Source organism: Acinonyx jubatus, chromosome A1, assembly GCF_027475565.1.
Source record: "Acinonyx jubatus isolate Ajub_Pintada_27869175 chromosome A1, VMU_Ajub_asm_v1.0, whole genome shotgun sequence".
NCBI classification, from domain to species: Eukaryota; Metazoa; Chordata; class Mammalia; order Carnivora; family Felidae; genus Acinonyx; species Acinonyx jubatus.
In genome coordinates, this window is record NC_069380.1 from 19,227,060 (window position 1) to 19,246,536 (window position 19,477).

Sequence of the window (19,477 nt, forward strand, 5' to 3'; positions counted from 1 at the left end):
TAACGTTTTATAAGAGCCTTGTAGTAACATTTCCGGGTGGGACTGGTGGTTTGTGTGGGGTCTTTTTTATTGATCAGGGCAGATGAAAAAATACCAGTTAGCAACAAAGGAAAGTTTTTGAAGTCCTTTGACCCTTTAAGAGTTATGTTTGTTTCTCCTGGGTTTTATTGTTTAAAAAGTCCCCACATTTGCTAAAGGAAATTTTGTGAAAAGAGATTTTTGAAATGTACTATGCAAGAGATTTACATCTGTTGAAGGAAATTTCTGAATGCCCTTATGCAGTGCACGGTTAACTTTATATTTTTAGCTGAGTGTCTAAGACAGAAATATTAGATTGGGGTGGGAATGCTTAACATTGCTTTAAAATGTTCAGAATACTACGTCACAAAATCCAGCCTATGTCTGAGATATTTGAATGTGAAATATCCTAATTTTTAAATGGCCATTACTAATCTCATGTAACTAGGGGAAGCAACCTGAACCTGGCTGGGGGAGCCTGTCTGAAAGGAGGACCCAAGTAGAGGCCCACATCGAGGCTGTGGTCCTGGGGATCTGGTGCAGATCTGGGCTCTGCCGTTGTGGGTCTGGGGGACCTGGCAGGTGAGGCTCGGGCTCCTCCAGCTCCAAATGCCCCACTGCAAAGTGGAAGTAATAAGTGCCACCTCACGGGATTGTGAAAGCACTTTGTGGAGTACTACAGAAATGCAAAATGGTATCGTTTCTGCCAAAATTATGATTTTCAGTAGAATTCCCAACTCAAGATATGTTTGATGCCCTCTGAATGTCTGGTAGAACTGTGTCAGCCAATTAATCTGTCGGACCACAGTTCTAGCTATTTTTTTCTAGAGCTCCGATTACACAAGTAACATGTGCTCATTATACAAGACAAATTTCGGATGAGGCAGGGGGAATAGAGAAAAGTATTAGGAAGAAAATGTAAGCAACCGTATGCCTTAGCCATATATGTGTACATGTATCTATTTATTTATTTACAAGCAGAGGATCAGGCCGTGCATAGTATTATATACCTTACATTTTTTACTTAATATTTTGTGGGCATACACCCACACACACATGATGTATATACATCTATATTTATATACACATCTGTATCATCAGGTTTAATTGCAGTCCTGCTTTTAAATTTAGGATTACTTTTAGAAAGAATTTAACTATTCTCAAATGGGGGAAATTTGTAGTAGCTGGTTTAGGATGAGAAGAACCAAGCTAAAAGTCATTTGTAATTGAGTATTTGTTCATTGTCAACAGTGTATTTACTCAAAGTCTATTATAATCAAACTTTGGATCTACTTGAGAGTTAACTTGTTTAGTACTTAGTATGTCTTTTTGATGATAGCCATTTTAACAGACCTGAGGTGCTATCTCATAGTGGTTTTGATTTGCATGTCTCCGGTGACTGGTGACGTTGAACACCTTTACATGTACCTGCTGGCGATTTGTACGTCTTCTTTGGAAACGTGTCTGTTCATTTCCTCTTCCCATTTTTTTGTTTGTGTGTAAATATAAAAATAAATATAAATTTTGCTATTGAGTTGTATGAATTCTTTATGGATTTTGGCTATTAACCCCTTATCAGATATGTGGTTTGCAAATATTTTTTTCCCATTCTGTGGGTTGTCTTTTCATTTTGTTGATGGTTTATTTTGCTGTGTAGAAACTTCATAGTTTGATGTGGTCCCACTTGCTTATTTTTGATTTTGTTGCTTGTGCTTTTAGGTGTCATATCCAAAAACTCATTGCCAGGATCCATGTATGTCAAGGAGCTTTTTCCTGTATTTTCTTCCAGAGTTTTATGGTTTCTGGTCTTCCATTTAAGTCTTTAATCCATTTAGGGTTAATTTTCATGAGTGGTGTAAGATAGGGGTCCATTTTCATTCTTTTACATGTGAATGTCCAATTTCTCAAGCACCGTTTATTGAAGAGACTATTTTTTCTCTCCACTGAGTATTGGTTCTCTTGTCAAATATCATTTGACCCTATATTGTTATTTTTTAAAAGGTTTATCAATGATTTGCACTTCTTTTTCTGAGGATTATATTTCGTAGCAAGTTCCTGTTGTGCATTACAGAGTAGCATACATTATAAATATGCATCCACACCTAAGTCTTTCAAAGGAATATACTTGTTTTATGTTTAGCTGATCATACCTATAATTCTAGGCATAAACTTACATTTGTTAGCCATTCTAGAAGACAATTTTGTGTGATGAAATGCTAACTAGATTATTTCACCACATGTGACAATCACATGGAATTTATCAATAATGATAATAATAATAATAATAATAATAATAAGCAAAAATAATCCCAAGTTCATTGACTTCGGTCATATAATTATCTGAGTTCATAGTGTTGCTGTGACATTTCTTCTAACCAGTGGTACTGTTGCATATATTTAATGTAGGTCTTTTATATCCTGATCTTGTAATTCTAGCAAACGACCTAAGGGAATTATGACCTTATGATTCTGGTTTAGACCGTTTCATTCAAATATTAAAAAATATTCCAAAGAAAAAAATATTCCAAGATACTGACAGTTGCTTGGTAGTGACAGGCTCGTTATGTAAAATTTCTTTGACGGGAAGGGCTTGCAATGTAGTGGTCTCAGAGAAGCTGAAAAAATGCTTTTGATTTGGTAAAAGTCTGATGGAATATTAGGATAGATGTAAGTTAAAAGCAATGAAATTCTCTGAAACTGTTCATAGTAAAGCTGTTTGGAATGAGATTGCAAACAAGCTCTCTGAGGTAATAATCGTGAAGTGCTTCTTGGAGAGGTCTTATCATTTGTGAATTTCTAAATTTTATTTTGTTGTGTGTAGAAAACAGCATGCATCGTATGTATATATTGAGACTGGTTTATTTTATTTAACTTAATGTGCTTTTTCTCCCAAGAAAATGGATGTACTGCACCCAGTTTCTCAGTAAGAGTTGATATTTTTCCTTGCTGTGGTCAAGGGAAGGAAATAGGCAATACATTTGTCCAGAATTTCTCAGGAACGACATAGTCAACCCCACAGCGGGGGTGGCCCTCGAGGGCAGAAATCCAAGTGTCACACACAGACAGCCCAGGTATGTAGTCAGCCCTCATCAGTGTTTGAATTAGTGCCTGAGTTTTGGTTGGTTCGTTTTTTCAGTAAATAAAGTTGAAATAATAGTTGGTAGAAGCTCTTTCTGGACGCTTGTAAGACATCCTGGAGGGACAGTTTGAAGGGGTTGGAGTGGGGGCTGGGGATTATGTATACTGGTTTTAATCATTAGTTTTCCTTATCAGTTAAACGGTGGAAATAGTAAGTTCCCTGCCTACCTCCTTGGGCCACTTTTGAAGACCAAATGAGCCATGTGTGTTGTCATAGTCCCTGTCACACATTTATTATGTTAGCCTTTTAAATCTTTTTAGCTTTCCGGCCTTCCTGCAAAATTGTAGGGTGGTTATTTTTACTACCCCACTTTACATGGAGCTAAGAAAGCTGAGTTTCGGGTTTGCTCAGACGTGGCTGGAATTCATACCTAAGACTGTCAGATGTACCCTCAGTAAATTCCCAGCAAGTAGGAAGGACAGATATTTACCCAAATATGTGAAAGTGTGTTGTAGAGTATGAGACCATTGTATATCACTGGTGCATCATTTTTGTCATCTGTATCACAGTGATTAATAATGTTTACATCGTGTGGTTTAACAAGACATTTTCTGGGGCGCCTGGGTGGTTCAGTCGGTTGAGTGTGGGACTCTTGATTTCAGCCCAGGTCATGATCCCTGGGTCATGGGATCAAGTCCTGATTCTGGGTCCACGCTGGGCGTGGAGCCTGATTACGATTCATTCTCTCTGTCTCTCTGTCTCTCTGTCTCTGTCTCTCTCTCCCCCTCCCCCCCATCTGTCCCTCTTCCCCGCTCACATGCTTTCTCTCTCCCTTGCTCTAAAAACACAAATATAGAACCCAAGGCATTTTCTTCTTTGCCTTAGAAAAAGTACAAAACCACATGTGTTTTCTGATGGAAGCTTTTTTTTTTTAATTTAAATTTTAAGAACCGAAAAACATAGACAGTCTCACTCACAGGTAACCTCAATCTTATGTATTAATAAATCTGCATACATACAGGTTTAGCAACAAGACATTGATTCTTCCTCAGTGGAGGTTTTAGAGACTGACGCCAGTCCGCCTGGGTGTTTCATGTGGGATCTTTTCTTGAGTCAAACAATTTCTTCGGACCCTCCCTCCCTTAGGAACCTCTGACATCCAGGGATTTCTCAGATAAGGGTAGGGCCTGGCAGTGACTCATTCACAATATATTCCAGAGGATGTGGAAGGTCCCAGAACCACCGCCACCTCTCCTTGCGTCTTGCCTCCTCTTGCAAATGTAGTTGCCTTGAAATGCATTTGCAGTTAGGAATATTGAAGGGAGCAGAATGAGTGCCAGTGTTCTGCTGTAGTTTTTCTGAAGTACCAGAGACCCCAAGAGGTGACATACTAAGGGGCGAAGGCCCGACTCAGAAGCCAGCAGCTGGGCTCAGGGCTCCCGGCCGCTCCTCTGCCTCCTCTTTACTTTGCTCACTTGCTGAGGTGTTAGCCTGTTCCTTATGTGGCAGGTAAGATGTGGCTGTTTTTCCGTGTTTTTCTGCATTTTGCTTTTCTGCGTTGCAGTCTCCTCCTGTAATTAACATGGCTAAAAGGAAAATGTAACCTTAAATGTTGTTTTTAAAAAAATAGCCTGCTGGACTTTTGAGCCGGATTTAAATCCTAGCTGTTACTTAAATTGCTTTGTGACCTTTGATAAATCGGAGTCTGTTTCCACAGTAAAATGGTGATAAGAATATCTCTTTGTAGAATTATCTTGAGCATTAGAGATATAAAATGCCATCCCCATAAAATACCACTGAGAACCATTAACTATTTTCTCTTATTGGATCTGCGTGCGTATGAAAGAACCAGGACTTCTCTGTATTTTGAAAGCTCGGGTGCGTAGAGTTGCGTGGGGTGGAAGTTATATGCTGGAAGAATTGCATGCGTGTATATCATTTTTGCCTTCGAAGTTGTTAAGGGTGTCACACACCCTTCAAGATGAAAGAAGTCTCAAGGATAAGTAGGCGAGCAGTGTCCTTAAGGTTGACGGAGATCCAAGTGAGACTAAGAGCTCTCAAAAGTGGCTCTAGCGGTCCTTGCTTTGTGCACACGGTAGAATTGCTCTTTGATTTGTGGTCACGGGCATTTTCTACAAGGCATGTCATTTCTGGGCTTTTCAATTTCAGTCTGGCTTTGAAACCTTTCATCAAAGCGTGGCACCCCATTTCCAATTTCTTCATACCAGGCTGGCCTGCCTGCACATCTTTAACTTTCCTGGCTCCATCTTGGTGAATCGACCACTTGTATTCCTTTACCCGTCTTTTCTTTTACAAGCCCTGGCACTCACAGCAAAGTCCATGTGCCCTGGGTGTCCAGAGAGTAGCAGAGAATTGAAGTTCATGTTTGGATTCCCCTCTGTGGAATTTCCCCCTCCTCCTGTGTTTCCAGTCCCTTCTAATCCTGATGCCCAGTATACTGATAGTTTGTTAAAAATTCCAAAGTTAGTTCCTCCTCAGTGTGTTGTTGGGCTTGCCAAAGAAGTAAGTCCCAGATGTCTGTTCTCAAGAAATACACAATTCAGTGAGAATTAGGCAACATTAGGGCTTCCATAAAGTTTTCCCAGGACACACTTTGTTCCCTGCACCCCCTCTCCAATGTGCCCTTAAACCTCAACATGTTTGTTTGAATTCATTTGAGTTTCCCCACTGACAAAGATTCTCCTCACTGAGGAATGGAATTAAAACCACACACACGTACCAATTGTATACACTTAAAAACTATCCAAACACCCAGCAACAGTTATGAGGTTGCTTCTAAACCAGCAGAGACTTTCGTGTTTCATAAAGTTGTGTTCCGTGCAAAGCAAAGCTTTGTCTTTCGTAACTGCTTGTCTTTAGGAACCTGCCTGTCTAGAAGGGGGGCCTCTGAGTATTGTTTGCTACAAACAAATAGCTTCTAACGCTTCTGCAAACCCTTTTGGCAGGAGCATAGAATCCATAATCCAGGGATTAAGAGCTAGCATTGTGGCCTGGGGTTTGGTGAGTTATAGCTAGATCTACCTAGGACCAAAAAAATAAGTTGGGTAGTAAATCATTAGGGATTTGTTTTTCCAACAGACTAGGTGATTGAGGGTTATGTCTTGTTTTAGGGAGGCCATTCTACTTATTAAGATACTGTATTAAAGCAAGTGTCCTTGAATATCATAGTTTTTCTTTTAGCTTTTTCAATTAATTATTTAATACCGGTTACAATCAAGTCATGGTTCTGGATCTCCTTTTACTCCTGTGTGTGTGTTTTTTTTTCTTTAATTTTCAGTTTTAAACTAATTATTTTTTAGAATTTGGTAATGTGTGCACGTTGTACAATAGGTTATACGTTGAAAAATAACTCTTCCTCCCCTCTCCTTGCCTCAGCCCCTGATCCTCCTCAGACTCTGTACCAGTTTCTTATGCCTTCTCCCAGAGCCCGTCCATGTATATACAAGTAGCTATGGGGATAATACTCCTTTGCTCACAAATAGTGCTAGCATACTATGATAGAATGAACTTTGGTGACTCTCCCAACGAACTACAGCTCCTTGTATTTAAGCCCTTATATAATTCCTTCCCGTACTGACTGAGCTTGGCCATGTGCCTGGCTGTGGCCAATGGTGAATTAGCAAATGTGATGCGAGCAGAGGCTTGGTAAGCGCTTGCATACTGGGACTTGTTCTCTGGGAATGTTCACTATTGTGACACTCCCTCTCGGAACCCAGAAACCACCAGCTGTGAGGTACCCAGCCTAGCCACGTGGAGAGGCTCCATGGAAGAGAACTGAGGTCTCTGCTAACAGCTTCCAGACAGTCACCGACATCAACCTGCCAGCCATGTCGCGGACAAACCATCTTCTTGGAAGTGGAACCTCCAGTCTCACTGAGGCCGCCCCAGACGATGCCATGAGGAGTAGACAAGCCTTCCCCGCTGAGCCCTGTCCAAATTGAAAAACTGTGAGCTATCTCTCTGAGCCACTAGATTTAGCTTGTCAGGCAGCAACAGATAACTAAAACGCTGTATTCACCGTAAATTCTGTGTCTTGCTTTTGTTCACTGAATGATATATTTGCTATTTCAGTATATTTAGAGCTGCCTCATTCCTTTTTTAAGAGCTGGAAAGCATTCCTCTGTATAACTGTGCAATAATTTAGTTAATTGGCCTCTTATTGATGGGCATTTATGTTTCCGGTTCTTTGCAGCGTTTAATATCTTTGTTGCATGCTTGCTTTTATACGTGAACAAATATATTTATTGAGTAAATTCATAGAGATAGAGTTGTTGGGCCAAAGAATATTTGGATTTGTCATTTTCATACGTAGTGCCAAGTTGCCCTCACGAGAGGTGATGCCCCCACCAGCTCCAGGGACTGCGTGGATGGTGCCAGCCTGAGTGGTGAGAAGGGCCACCGTGCTATTGGAGTGTTACATTTCTTCCTTACTATTGTTTCTGCAGATGTTGAAAAGGCGTTTGCGTTTCCTGTTTGATGGACTGCCTCTCTTCTGTTGGATTGTTGGCCTTTTTCTTTTTAGAAGGAGCTCTCCCCCCCCCCCCCCAGTTTCTCATTTATCATTTTCCTTGGTCAGAGCCATATTTTCTCTTATTGTGGTTAGATTTATCAGTCTTCTCTAGCTTTTGGCTTTTCTTGCTTTTCTGTTTCTTTTCTTGTATTTAGACTTGCCCTTGTCTGAGATTGTAATGGGTATTTTCCTGTGTTTTCTTGTATTATTACTATCTGAGGTCTCAGAAATATCTCTTGGTGTATAGGTCCCAAATTGTGTTTTTCCCAGTTATCCACTTAATACCGTTGTGCTATGTCATTCTTATCGTATACTGCACTTCTGTACCACAGGTAATTTGATTTGTACCACAGGTAATTTCAGTATATTTATTGAATGCAATGAACGCTTGAGTGGCTATCCCGTAAGTTACTTGTTTACTTTTTTTTTCTCTACTATTTTAGGGAATACTACAGTGAATGCTGTTAAAACAGTTCTTTATAATTATTAATCCCAGACTAGTTTCGGATTTCCTTTGTGGATGTACAAATGAACATTTATAGTCTGCTTTAGAAGTTATTTAAACTTTCAGGGCACCTGGGTGGCTCTGTTGGTTAAGCATCAGACTCTAGATTTGGGCTCAGGTCATGATCTCGTTCGTTGTGGGCTGTGGCCCCGCATCAGCCTCTGCACTGACAGTGTGGAGCCTGCTTGGGATTCTCTCTTTCCCTTTCTTTCTGCCCCTCCCCAACTTCTGCTTTCTCTTGCTCTCAAAATAACTAAATAAACTTTAAAAAAAAAAGGTTAAGGTTTTGTTAAGGTTCTCAAAAAGCTGAAGTTGGAAAGATAGGCATTTTATTTTATGCACAGGGTTACGGAGAAGGTCAATCCATGTAATGGAGATTCATCTGAAGATCTAAGTAGGATTGTGTAAGCACAGAGACTGACATGCTTTTTTGTCACATACCATAATATGTAAAGGCCTGTTCCTGAATTTCTGAAGCATGGAATAGTACTGGTATAAAAACTGTATCTAATTAGGAGAGTGGTGAGCCTGGGACCCTCTGAAAGGAGGATTTGGTTTTGTGAATGGAATAGGTGAAGCCACATCATTATGAGAAGTCAGGAAATTATGCGTATATACTCTGGTACATTAAGAAGATGGGTCCACTTAATTTGGTAAAACATTTTTAATTTTAGGTAGCGACCACAACTGTCCTGAACACCCAGGAGGGCAGTGACGCTCAGTGGAGGCAGAACAGAGAAGTTCCCCCAGCTCTTGGCCTCCTGCCCCTCTTGGCCCAGCCACTCGTGCTCATTTCCCTGGCTCAAGGAGCATACCGCCAGACCTTTTTCCCCAGGCATGTGGTCTGACCCCATGGGGCCTCGGAGGTCAGCATTCAGAGCAGGTGCCCTACGGTTGTTGAATTTAACCCCTGCTGAGAGAATGACAGGGACACCCCTAAAAGGAGATACAGAAGTCAGGTATTGCCTATTCTGTGTATGTGCATTGCAGCAGCACCCCCAACGTTTGAGCTCAAAGGACCACGTTCTGCAGGGAGATTTCAGGTGTCAGCCAGAGGTGAGGGGGGCTCTGCTGAGAGCCTCCGCCCTCCCGTTGTGGGCCACTGTGCTGTCTGCCTCTGCTGGGGGCCTGCCACGCTCATTCTGTGCACGTGAGCTGCATCACACTCCCCTCCTTCCCTGTAGAGACCTCCACATCTTCGAGGTAAGGAAAACAAGGTGGGCAGTTGACTTCTAGGTTCAGAGTCACAGAATGTTCAAGCTAAAAGAAACCCACTGGAACCATTTCATTTGATAAATAATGTTTTTATATCTTCCTTTCCCTGCATTTAATGTTGTTATACTCTCAGGATGTTTTGACACCAGTGGCACTGTTTTCCATTTTCTCAGTGCCAGACAAGCTGGGATATTTTAGCAAATATTAAGCTTTTTTAAAAAAAATATTTATCTTTGAGAGAGAGAGAGAGAAAGAGAGAGAGAGAGAGAGAGAGAGAGAGAGAGTGTGTGTGTGTGTGTGTGTGTGTGTGTGTGTGTGTGTGTATGAGAGTGGGGGAGGGGCAGAGAGAGAGGAAGAGAGAGAATCCCAACCAGGCTTCCCACTGTCAGCACAAGCCCGACGCAGGGCTAGATCTCACGAACCCAGGAGATCATGACTGAGCCAAAATCAAGAGTCTGACGCTTAACTGACTGACCCACCCAGATGCCCCACAAATATTTAGTTTTAAGGATGAAAAAGTGTTATTTCTTTTCCTTTTAGATCCTGTCTAAACATTCTTTGCCCGCTCGTGTCTGGGAGCCAGCAATGCAGCAGAAGCAGAGTTTCGCCTTTGACAATGTTGGCTACGAGGGTGGTCTGGACAGCGTGTGCCCCTCTCCGACGACCACCGGCACCATCAGCATTTCGGGCATGACTTGCCAGTCGTGTGTAAAGTCTATCGAGGGCAGGATTTCGAGTTTGAAAGGCATTGTGAGCATTAAGGTTTCCCTGGAACAAGGCAGCGCGACTGTGATCTATGTGCCGTCGGTCCTGAGCCTGCCGCAGGTTTGCCGTCACATCGAGGACATGGGCTTCGAGGCCAGCATCACAGAAGGAAAGGCCGCCTCCTGGCCCTCGAGATCCTCATCTGCCCTGGAGGCCACGGTCAAGCTCCGGGTGGAGGGCATGACCTGCCAGTCCTGTGTCAGCTCCATCGAAGGCAGGCTGGGGAAGCTGCAAGGGGTAGTGAGGGCCCGAGTCTCCCTTGGCACCCAGGAGGCAGTCATTACTTACCAGCCTTATCTCATTCAGCCCCAAGACCTCAGGGACCACGTAAACGACATGGGATTTGAAGCTGTCATCAAGAACAGAGTGGCACCCGTAAGCCTGGGACCAATTGATATTGGGCGGTTACAGAGGACCAACCCAAAGACCCCTTTGACGTCTGGTACCCAGAATCTCAATAACTCTGAGACCTTGGGGCACCAAGGGAGCCGTGTGGTCACCCTGCAACTGAGAGTAGATGGAATGCACTGTAAATCTTGTGTCCTGAATATTGAAGAAAATATAGGCCAACTCCCAGGGGTTCAAAGTATTCAAGTGTCCTTGGAGAACAGAATTGCCCAAGTACAGTTTGACCCTTCTCGTGTCACCCCCGGGGCCCTGCAGAGGGCCATTGAGGCTCTTCCTCCTGGGAACTTTCAAGTTTCTCTTCCTGATGGAGCAGCGGGGAGTGGCACCGATAACAGGCCTTCCACGCATCTCGCCTCCGCCCCCGCCCCTGCCCAGGGAACCCGGATGCAGGGCCTGGGCAGTACCGTGGTGCTTGCCATTGGTGGCATGACCTGTGCGTCCTGCGTCCAGTCCATCGAAGGCCTGCTCTCCCGCAGGGAAGGGGTGCGACGAGTATCAGTCTCTCTGACTGAAGGGACTGGAGTGGTGCTCTATGATCCCTCTGTAATTAACCCGGAAGGACTCCGAGCTGCTGTTGAAGAAATGGGATTCAAGGCGTCAGTCGTTTCTGGTACGTAGTTGACCCACGTGAAGCACACCCTGGGGTCCTCTCCTTTCTCCTTGCATCTTAGGACATAGTGACAGCGGCCATACTCACTGCTCACTGGCCAATGTTGGTGACAACATTCTGCAACTTTTCCTTGCGTGTCAAGTGTATCAGGATAGAAGAAGTCGAATTTCTGGGTGTATAGCTTTTGCTTCTCGTGTAGCTGGGAATAAAATGCTAAGTTCTTTGCATTTTTCTGAAGAGAACTCTGACTCTGTGTTCTTTTTAAAAAAGAGTCCTGTGGGGCCAGGGGGAACATCAGGCTCTTCTGTCTCCAGAAGAACCATCATCACACTCTCTGAGGTTTCTCTGCCCAACAAAACAATAAAAACAGAACCGTAGTCTCACCTGGATCCCATTCTGTTGAAAGTGGGAATTGAGGGGATTCAGTGATGACTGCCCTTGCCCTCCTTGATGGCTGTGGGTAGAGGGGTGCATTTCTGCCGGGCGCCCGGGCCTGGGAGCGGTGGGCTGGTGAGTGAGTGAGACTCTCCTGAGAGCTTATGTTGTAGCCCCGTGTAAGCCGGTGAGCTCCAGGATGGGACGGGGATGCTGGAGGCCAGGAGGCAGCGCAGTGTGCTGGGGTTGCTGACAGGAGCCCGAGCAAGCGTGAGGACTCAGGAAAGTGGAGAGAGGGACGGGACAGCAGGGGGGCCACTCTGAACGGGTCTGAGTGTCAGCTGAACTTGGACTTGACTGTAAAGGCCAGGGGGTCAGCAGTGGATTTTTTTTTTTTAAGTTTATTTACTTCTTTTGAGAGAGAGAGAGAGAGAGAGCGAGCAGGGGAGGGGCAGAGAGAAAGGGAGAGAGAGAATCCCAAGCAGGCTCTGTGCTGACACTTGGGGCTGATCTCACGAACTGTGAGCTCGTGACCTGAGCCAAAATCAAGAATCGGACGCTTACCCGACCTCGCCACCCAGGCAGTGGATTTTAATCAGAGGAAGTGCAGGTGAGTTTGCACTTGAGCTGGCCAGTCGGTGTCAGTGTAGTGTGGATGGAGGCACGGAGGCTGTGTGGGAGGCTGGGTGAGAGGAGGTGGAGCTGGAGGTCAAGAGATGGAATAGGACGACATTCAGGAGGTTGGGTCCAGCAAGCTTGGTCCAGAGGACGGGTGTGATGGGGCAGGCCGTGGAGGAAAGGGAGAGCCGGCGGGGAGCCCTAGGTGTGCAGTTGCCGGAGGCCAGCTTGAATTCCTGGAGAGTGGGGCTGGAAATGCAGATTAGAGTAGCAGGAGCCAGAGGAAGTGACAGAAGACCAGGGAAAGCGAGCGTGACCGGGGAAGGGCAGGGGAGGAACGTGATGGCACTGGTGGGGAAGGAAGGGGTGTCCGGAGGAGGAAATTGTCACAGACAGGGACGGCACCCTGGAAAGAAAGGAAGCTGTTTCAGGGGCCTCAGGCTCCGTGCACCTAGGAGGTGGGGGAGGCTCCGGTGAGCCCAGCTGCATGGTGGAGCCGCAGACCTCCAGGAGCCGAGCCAAGCGGCGGTGGAGAGGTGATGGATAGGTGTGGGGTTCAGAGCCAGGCCGGAGATGAGGAAGCGCGGGACATGCCACAGCCAGCTGTGTGGGCAGCAAGGTTTTAACCGTTTGTGTCCCAAGGTACTGGCCCCATGGGGGGTTTCGAGTTGCAGGCTAGACCAGGACAATACAGTGCCAGCTGCGGGCACTCAGACTGCGCTGCAGGGCGGTGGCCAGCCCGGCACCAGGAGGGGCTCGTGGGCCAAGCCCCCCGGCCACACCCAGGGCCAGCTGGACTGGGCCTTCCCACATGTACTTTGCAGCGGCCGCTGAGATAAAGTGCGTCTCCTTGGAAAGGTCCCCTGTCAGTGGGGCTGGCCTGCACTTACACCCTTAAAGGCAGTGGGTAAGTCATGTGGAATGACTCGGCCCCGTTCTGTACTTTGTCTTTTGTACCACGTTTCAGGAAGGAGTTTGTTTTTAAACAAAAATCAGTAAGGAACACACAATGGAACAGTAAATCCTGTACTTAAATGGTAGGAAATGTAGTACAGAGTCATCATCTGCTCTATTTGTATGAGGTTTCAAGTCTTTAAACAGTAGAGTCAGGTTGTTGGCAGTAAAAAGAAATTTGCATTGAACTGCATAATCCAGAATAATTGGATTTGACCAAGTAAGCCTAGAAAGAAAAGAACAGTGATTTTTATTGGACAGAATTATGTGTTTAGCCCAAGAGGTATTTAGTGTACCAGATTTAGCAAATAAAATATAGGACACTTAGTTCAATTTGAATTTCAGATCAACAGTGACTAATGTTTTGGTATAAGTATGTCCCAGGCAACATTTGGGGCACGCTTATACTAAGAAAGTATTTGTTGTTTATCTGAAATTCACATGTAGCTGGGCGTCTTGTATTTCACCTGGCAGTCTTAATTTAGGATAAATCGTAAGTGTGCCGTTAACTATCATTGTAGCGCCTTAGATATTAGAAAAGAATTACGTGTATTTGATTGGTCATTCCGGATTGACCAGGAAGAGGGGCTTCTTGAGCACAGTCTTCAAACCAGCTGATTTGTTTCTCCTTGGACTCAGCAGCACCCAGCACATAGTAGGTATTTGTGAAGGAAGCGAAAGAGAAAGAAAATAACAGGCTGTGACAAGCCGGGTCGTGGGGTAGCTCAGTGACGGGATTTAATCCAGGAGCTACTCAGACATGTTAGAGAGCCGAATAACCAAACAGGGAATGGGAAGGAAACCCAAGAGATGGCTGGTGGCAGAAGCTGGCACCCCAGGCAGGAGGGTGCCACCGGAGCCCAGGGGCTGAGGTCGCCTGGTGGGAGCTGGCTCACCACTGGAGCTACTAAGGGAGAGGCCGTGGCCAGGAGCTGGGCTCCCAGTAGGTAGATGGGAAACACATTAGGTTTCCCCCATTTCTGTCCTGTTTCCCACTTGCTACCTCCAGTGTACCAAATTTAACCAGAAACCAGTTGACAAGGGAGCCTGGAAAAGTGGTTTTGCAGGGTCAGCCCCCTTGATAATGGAACAGGGAGAGGAAGGGGAATGATCAAGAGCATGTAGGCAAGTGGCAGGCACTGAATTTCAGTCAGCTTATTTGACAGCTAAAAATACATTAAGATCTGTTTTTTATCTAGAAATCAGCTCTGCATTTGTGCACTGGTTTGCCTGGTAAATATTTTTTATATGAATGAATTAATGGATAGGTGATTGGATATATGAATACAGTGTGAGGAAAAGTCATCTATCATGTATGACATGTTCCCCTCAGCCTTGTAAATGGATAATGTCACTTCTGGGGCACTGTTCCTCATCCCAGCACGTACTGAGGGTCTTCTGGGCCCCAGGCACTGTGCTGGCCGCCGTGAGTACTCGGAGGCCATCCAGGACCTGCCCACATGCAGCTTATACTCTAACAAGGAAGCAGATCAGAGACCCATCATCCAAGGCAGGTTGGAATACATGCGACAAGGCAAGTGTAGGTAAAGCACTCTTGAGATTCAAAAGATAAGAAAAGCCAGCATCTGGTTGTGGGGCTCCCAAAGACCGGATAATGGAGGTGACATTAGAGCTGGGCTCGGGTAAGACTTCAGAACACGATGGCATCTCAGCAGGCAGAGAGGGGCAAGACCACACACCGGGAAAAGTCGGAGGAGACATGAGCTCCAGCTTGTCTCGGAAGCAGTCTGGCTTGGGTGGAACTTGAATGTAAGTAGTGGAAGATAAGGTCAGACGGGCCAGCATCCTGGTACAAGCCACCATCAGCTGTGTCCACTAGACAGGCTCCGAGCTAGTCTCTCCTTCCCGCCTTTCAGCCTTACAGTCTGTTCCCTGCCCAGTATTCACAGTAATCCTGTTACTCTGTTAATACTCTGAAACCTTCCCATCTTAAGAGGGAGTCCTTAGGATGATCTAGAAGCCCCCTCCCCCCAACTCCCTACCTTTCTAACCCCTTTCCAATCCTCATATCAGGCTTGTCCTCACTTCAGGGTCTTGTACCTGCTATCCCTCTGTCTAGAATATTCTTACCCCCAAATCCACATGGTGTACTTTATTTCACATATACTTTTCTGGGTTTTTCCAAAGCATGTGTAATTTATATTTAGAAATACATAGATTTGTATTATACATAGTGGTTTTGTAATCTCTTTCACCCCACAGTTTATCATAAACATACTTATAGGTCCGTCCATATGTCTGCAACACCATGTTGAGTGGCTGCAAATCATTCCGTTATATGGATGCACCATAACTTAGTCATAACCAGTTTCCTACTGGACTGTTCCCATCTACTTCATGTGCATGTGATTGTAAATAATACTGATGGGCATCTTTGAGGCTAAATTTTGTGCACACAGTTATTTCCTTACGGTAAATACCCAAAAGTGTAATTGCTCGGTCACAGAGAGTAAACATTATTTCATTCCATTACAAATACTTATTGTGCCTCTACTAAGTGCCAAGCAGTTAGAGGTACTGTTTTTGATAATATTGTCAGGTAGACTTCCAGAAAGCTGAATGCCCACCCATAGTATTAGCATAGATTGATAAAGAAAAACGACCCAATAACATAGTCTTGTTTGGGTCTTGTTAGTTTAATTCAACTTTCTTTAGCAATCTCCAGAAGCCCCGAATTTAGTTGAGTTAGATCTCAATGTGGAAGAAATGGCAATGTGTAAATTATAAGTTAGTAAGGGGGGTATGAAATTCTCTGTAATAGTACAAATATTAAAATTGTTGACCACAATATTTGGATAGACACGCAGGTGAATCCAGAAAACAGATGATGGACTGGGAAAATCAGGAGAGGTTGGACAGGTGCAGGAGGGTTCAGGGGTATGGGAGGGGTTGATGGGTACAGGAGGGTTGGACAGGTATGGTTGGGGTTGTTGGGTACAGGGGGTGATGGGTGCGAGGGTGGTGATGGGTATGGGAGGGATTGATGGGTATGGCAGGGGTTGATGGGTGCTGGGGGATTGATGGGTACAGAAGGATTGGATTGGTAAGGGGGGGGGGTTGATGGGTGCAGGAGGGTTTGACAGGTAAGGGAGGGGTTGATGGGTACTGGAGGGGTTGATGGGTGCAAGAGAGTTGGACAGGTAATGGGAGGGGTTAATGGGTGCTGGAGGGGTTGATGGGTAGAGATAGAATGTCGAGAGGCTGAGGCTACAAAACAGCTTTTGTGAATTTGAGATCCAAAGGCCAGAGTCATTTGGAACAATGACAAAGTCCAGGAGAGTACACCTGTGCTGATGGATGAGATGTAGTCTCTGCTTCCGGAAGGTAGAGGGGTCCTGTAAGGCCAGGTCCTTGGAGGGTTTTCACTGAAGGTGCTGAAAGTGTTGATCAACTGGACTCTTAGAATGAGTTTCGGAAGTAGTTTTTAGCACCTTTCAGAAAATGAGCAAAACATCCCAGGATGTGAGATTTATTTAGAAGAAAAACTTTGCAAAGTCATGGCCTATCGTCAGTACAGGTTAATGCCAACTTCTGTCTTCTGCAGCTGTGGATTTTCAAATAGCAAGAGTTCGTTTTTTAAATGATGTAATTATCTTTTGTATATACTCTTAAAGGTCCTTTCTGTTATCAAATTCTGTTATCAAAAGGTCTGACTTTCTGGAGTGATGAAAACTTTCTACATCTTGATCTGGGTGATTAGTTACATATATGTATATATATATATACACACACACACACACATACACACACATGCGGTGGGCAGAAAAACGGTCCCCAACAGCGTCTGCACCCTCATCCCAGAACTCGGTGGGGGAGAGGGTGGTCTTTTTGGTTTATGGAGCTGGTTCCACTGGATATCCAAGTGGAAAGAAATTAACCCTAACTCTTACCTCTTACCTACACAAAGTTAAAACGCAGGTATCATAGGCCTGATGGGGAAGTTCATTAAAATAGCAGCTTCTAGAAGAAAACAGCATGAACATTTTCACTGTTTAGGTAGCACGAAACATACTAACCATGAAAGTTGGTTTAGTTGGTTGATAAGTCAGACCTCATTAACATTCGGGACTTCTTTTGTCAAAAGAGACACCATTAGATGAGAGTGCAGGTACGGAGCACAGGCCGGGAGCAGATACTTGCAGTGCGGACCCACGACAAGGATTCGCGTCCAGAGTACGTACAGGATGTAGGCAAACGATAAGAAAAAGGCAAACAACTCAATAAAGGTGTGTTGGGTTGTTTTGATTGTTGTAGGGAAGGAGTGAAGGACTGCTAACCAGAATGTGACCGTGATTAAAGGGACAGATCCTTGAGGTAGAGACCTGGTTTAGAAAAAGCTTCATTACTTATCACCTGAGGAATTTGGGGCACATTTTTAAATTTCTTGTAACTCAGGGGCGCCTGGGTGGCTTAGCCGGTTAAGCATCCGACTTCAGCTCAGGTCATGAACTCGCGGTTCTTGAGTTCTAGCCCCGCGTCGGGCTCTGTGCTGACAGCTCGGAGCCTGGAGCCTGCTTCGGATTCTGGGTCTCCCTCTCTCTCTCTTCCTCCCCCACTTGCACTCTGTCTCTCTCTCTCAAAAATAAAGAATAAAAAAAAATTTCTTCTAACTCGGTTCTTTATAAAATGGGGGCAATAGTCCTATGTACCACAGCTGTTTTAAAGGACGTGTGCTTCGCAGAGGGCCTGGTGAGTTCTTCTTGTTGTCATCATCTAATTAGAGCACTCATCCAACTGGAGCATTCCATTCTTGAGTATTGGCATCTTTTCATGTGTCTGTCACTGTGTCCCTGTGTCTCTAGTTGTGGGAAGGTGGGGGACAGTGATGGAAACAGCAGCCTTCATGGGGCTGTTTCAAGAACTTTGTCAGGCTTGAACCTCCTGTTGTAAAAAAAGTTCTTTGTTCTTTTAATCTGAATGATTTCTTCCATTTTATCCTAGAAAACTGTTACAGCAACCATGTTGGAAACCACAGCACAGGTAATTCCACAGTGCACACCACAGCTGGCGGACCTGTGTCTGTGCAGGGAACGGCTCCCCACGCTGGGGGGCTCCCTAAGAACCACAACCCCGGCAGCTCGTCAAAGTCCCCGCAGGCCTCTACAGCAGTGGCACCACAGAAGTGCTTTTTACAGATCACAGGCATGACCTGTGCATCCTGTGTGTCTAACATAGAGAGAAACCTTCAGAAAGAGGCAGGTAAGCCATCTACACACTGAACTGGGGAAGCTGCGTGTAGGCTGTGAGCCCCTGCGGTCAGCAGAATGGGCACTGTGCTCTCCCTTCACGATCCTCATTGACTCAGTTTGTCAGCAGCCCTGATACTCTGGCAGCAAGTTCATTAGGTGATGGTAGAGATGTTTGTCTGATGTTCTTGGGCAATTGGCATTCTGCTGCTTAGGAAGTGTTTAGTTTGTTTAAGATAAAATGTCTCCGAGTAAGTTAGTGAGGGGCAGTCCAGTTTAAAGGTCGGGGACATTCCATCGGTAACTTCCTCAGCTTGTCCTAGTGGTGGTCTTTATCTCCTCCACCCCCACCCCCAGTCCCATCCATCAACCTCCAGCTAGCACATGAATACGTAGCCTGCAGTTTGCAGAGAAGTTGCAATTTTGAATATTCTGTCCTTTGTCCCTGTAAATCATAGGGTGTTACGGAAGTGCCCAAGTTTTGTCCTCTGGACTACATTTCCAGTACTGTCTCTGAAACCTGAAAGTGCAACAAAGATCCTGTCCCACTTTTGTTTGGAAAATATCTTAACCATGACAACCTTGCCACCGGAGTCCCTTTCTCTCTTTCCATGTATCTCTCTGCTCAGATTCCTTGGCCATCACAGCCAGCCCCAAATTAGGATGATGTGTCTCCAGCCTCTTGTTCCCTATGTTTTATCGTGGCTGGAGCTCTAGAAAGACTCTTCTCAAATTTAGGTGTTCTAAGAGTTTCTTTGTCATGCATGGGCTGGCTGTTCATAAAATATCCTACATCTCATGGTTCCTGTGTTTCTTTTCCTGACTTGCAGCCCTCATTTTTATTCCTTATGGCATCCTTTCTAAAGCACGTTTCTTTCTTTTATGTGAATGAGTCTTATTTTCCCCCTCAAACTCACAAATAATCTCACTGGATATACAATGGCATCATGTCCCAGTCAATGCATCGTATGTTAAAAATATTGCAAGTCAAAAATGCATTAAAGCCTGGATGGCTCAGTCAGTTAAGCATCAGACTCTTGGTTTCGGCTCAGGTTCACAGCCCCATGTTGGGCTCTGTGCTGATGGTACGGACCCTGCTTGGGATTCTCTCCCTCCCCCTCTCTCTGCCACCCCCCCCCTACAAAAATGCATGAACATTTAAAAAAATGCATTTAATACACCTAACCGACCA

General features: G+C 44.9%; 1 protein-coding gene across 10 annotated transcripts in view; it reads left to right on the forward strand.

The window, feature by feature from the left end:
• The window catches only part of ATP7B (ATPase copper transporting beta), a 73,785-nt gene that overhangs the window by 21,226 nt on the left and 33,082 nt on the right, over positions 1–19,477 (forward strand). For 7 of the 10 annotated variants that reach the window (XM_053214734.1, XM_053214744.1, XM_053214729.1 and 4 more), the window contains 2 exons: positions 9,889–11,131; positions 18,041–18,298. In XM_053214734.1, the coding sequence (XP_053070709.1) occupies positions 9,889–11,131; positions 18,041–18,298 (1,501 nt within the window). Of the gene's footprint in view, positions 1–4,056; positions 4,607–4,674; positions 7,066–8,093; positions 9,337–9,888; positions 11,132–18,040; positions 18,299–19,477 lie in introns of those variants that run through there. The other 3 variants (XM_053214742.1, XM_053214743.1, XM_053214747.1) reach the window with 3 other exon arrangements.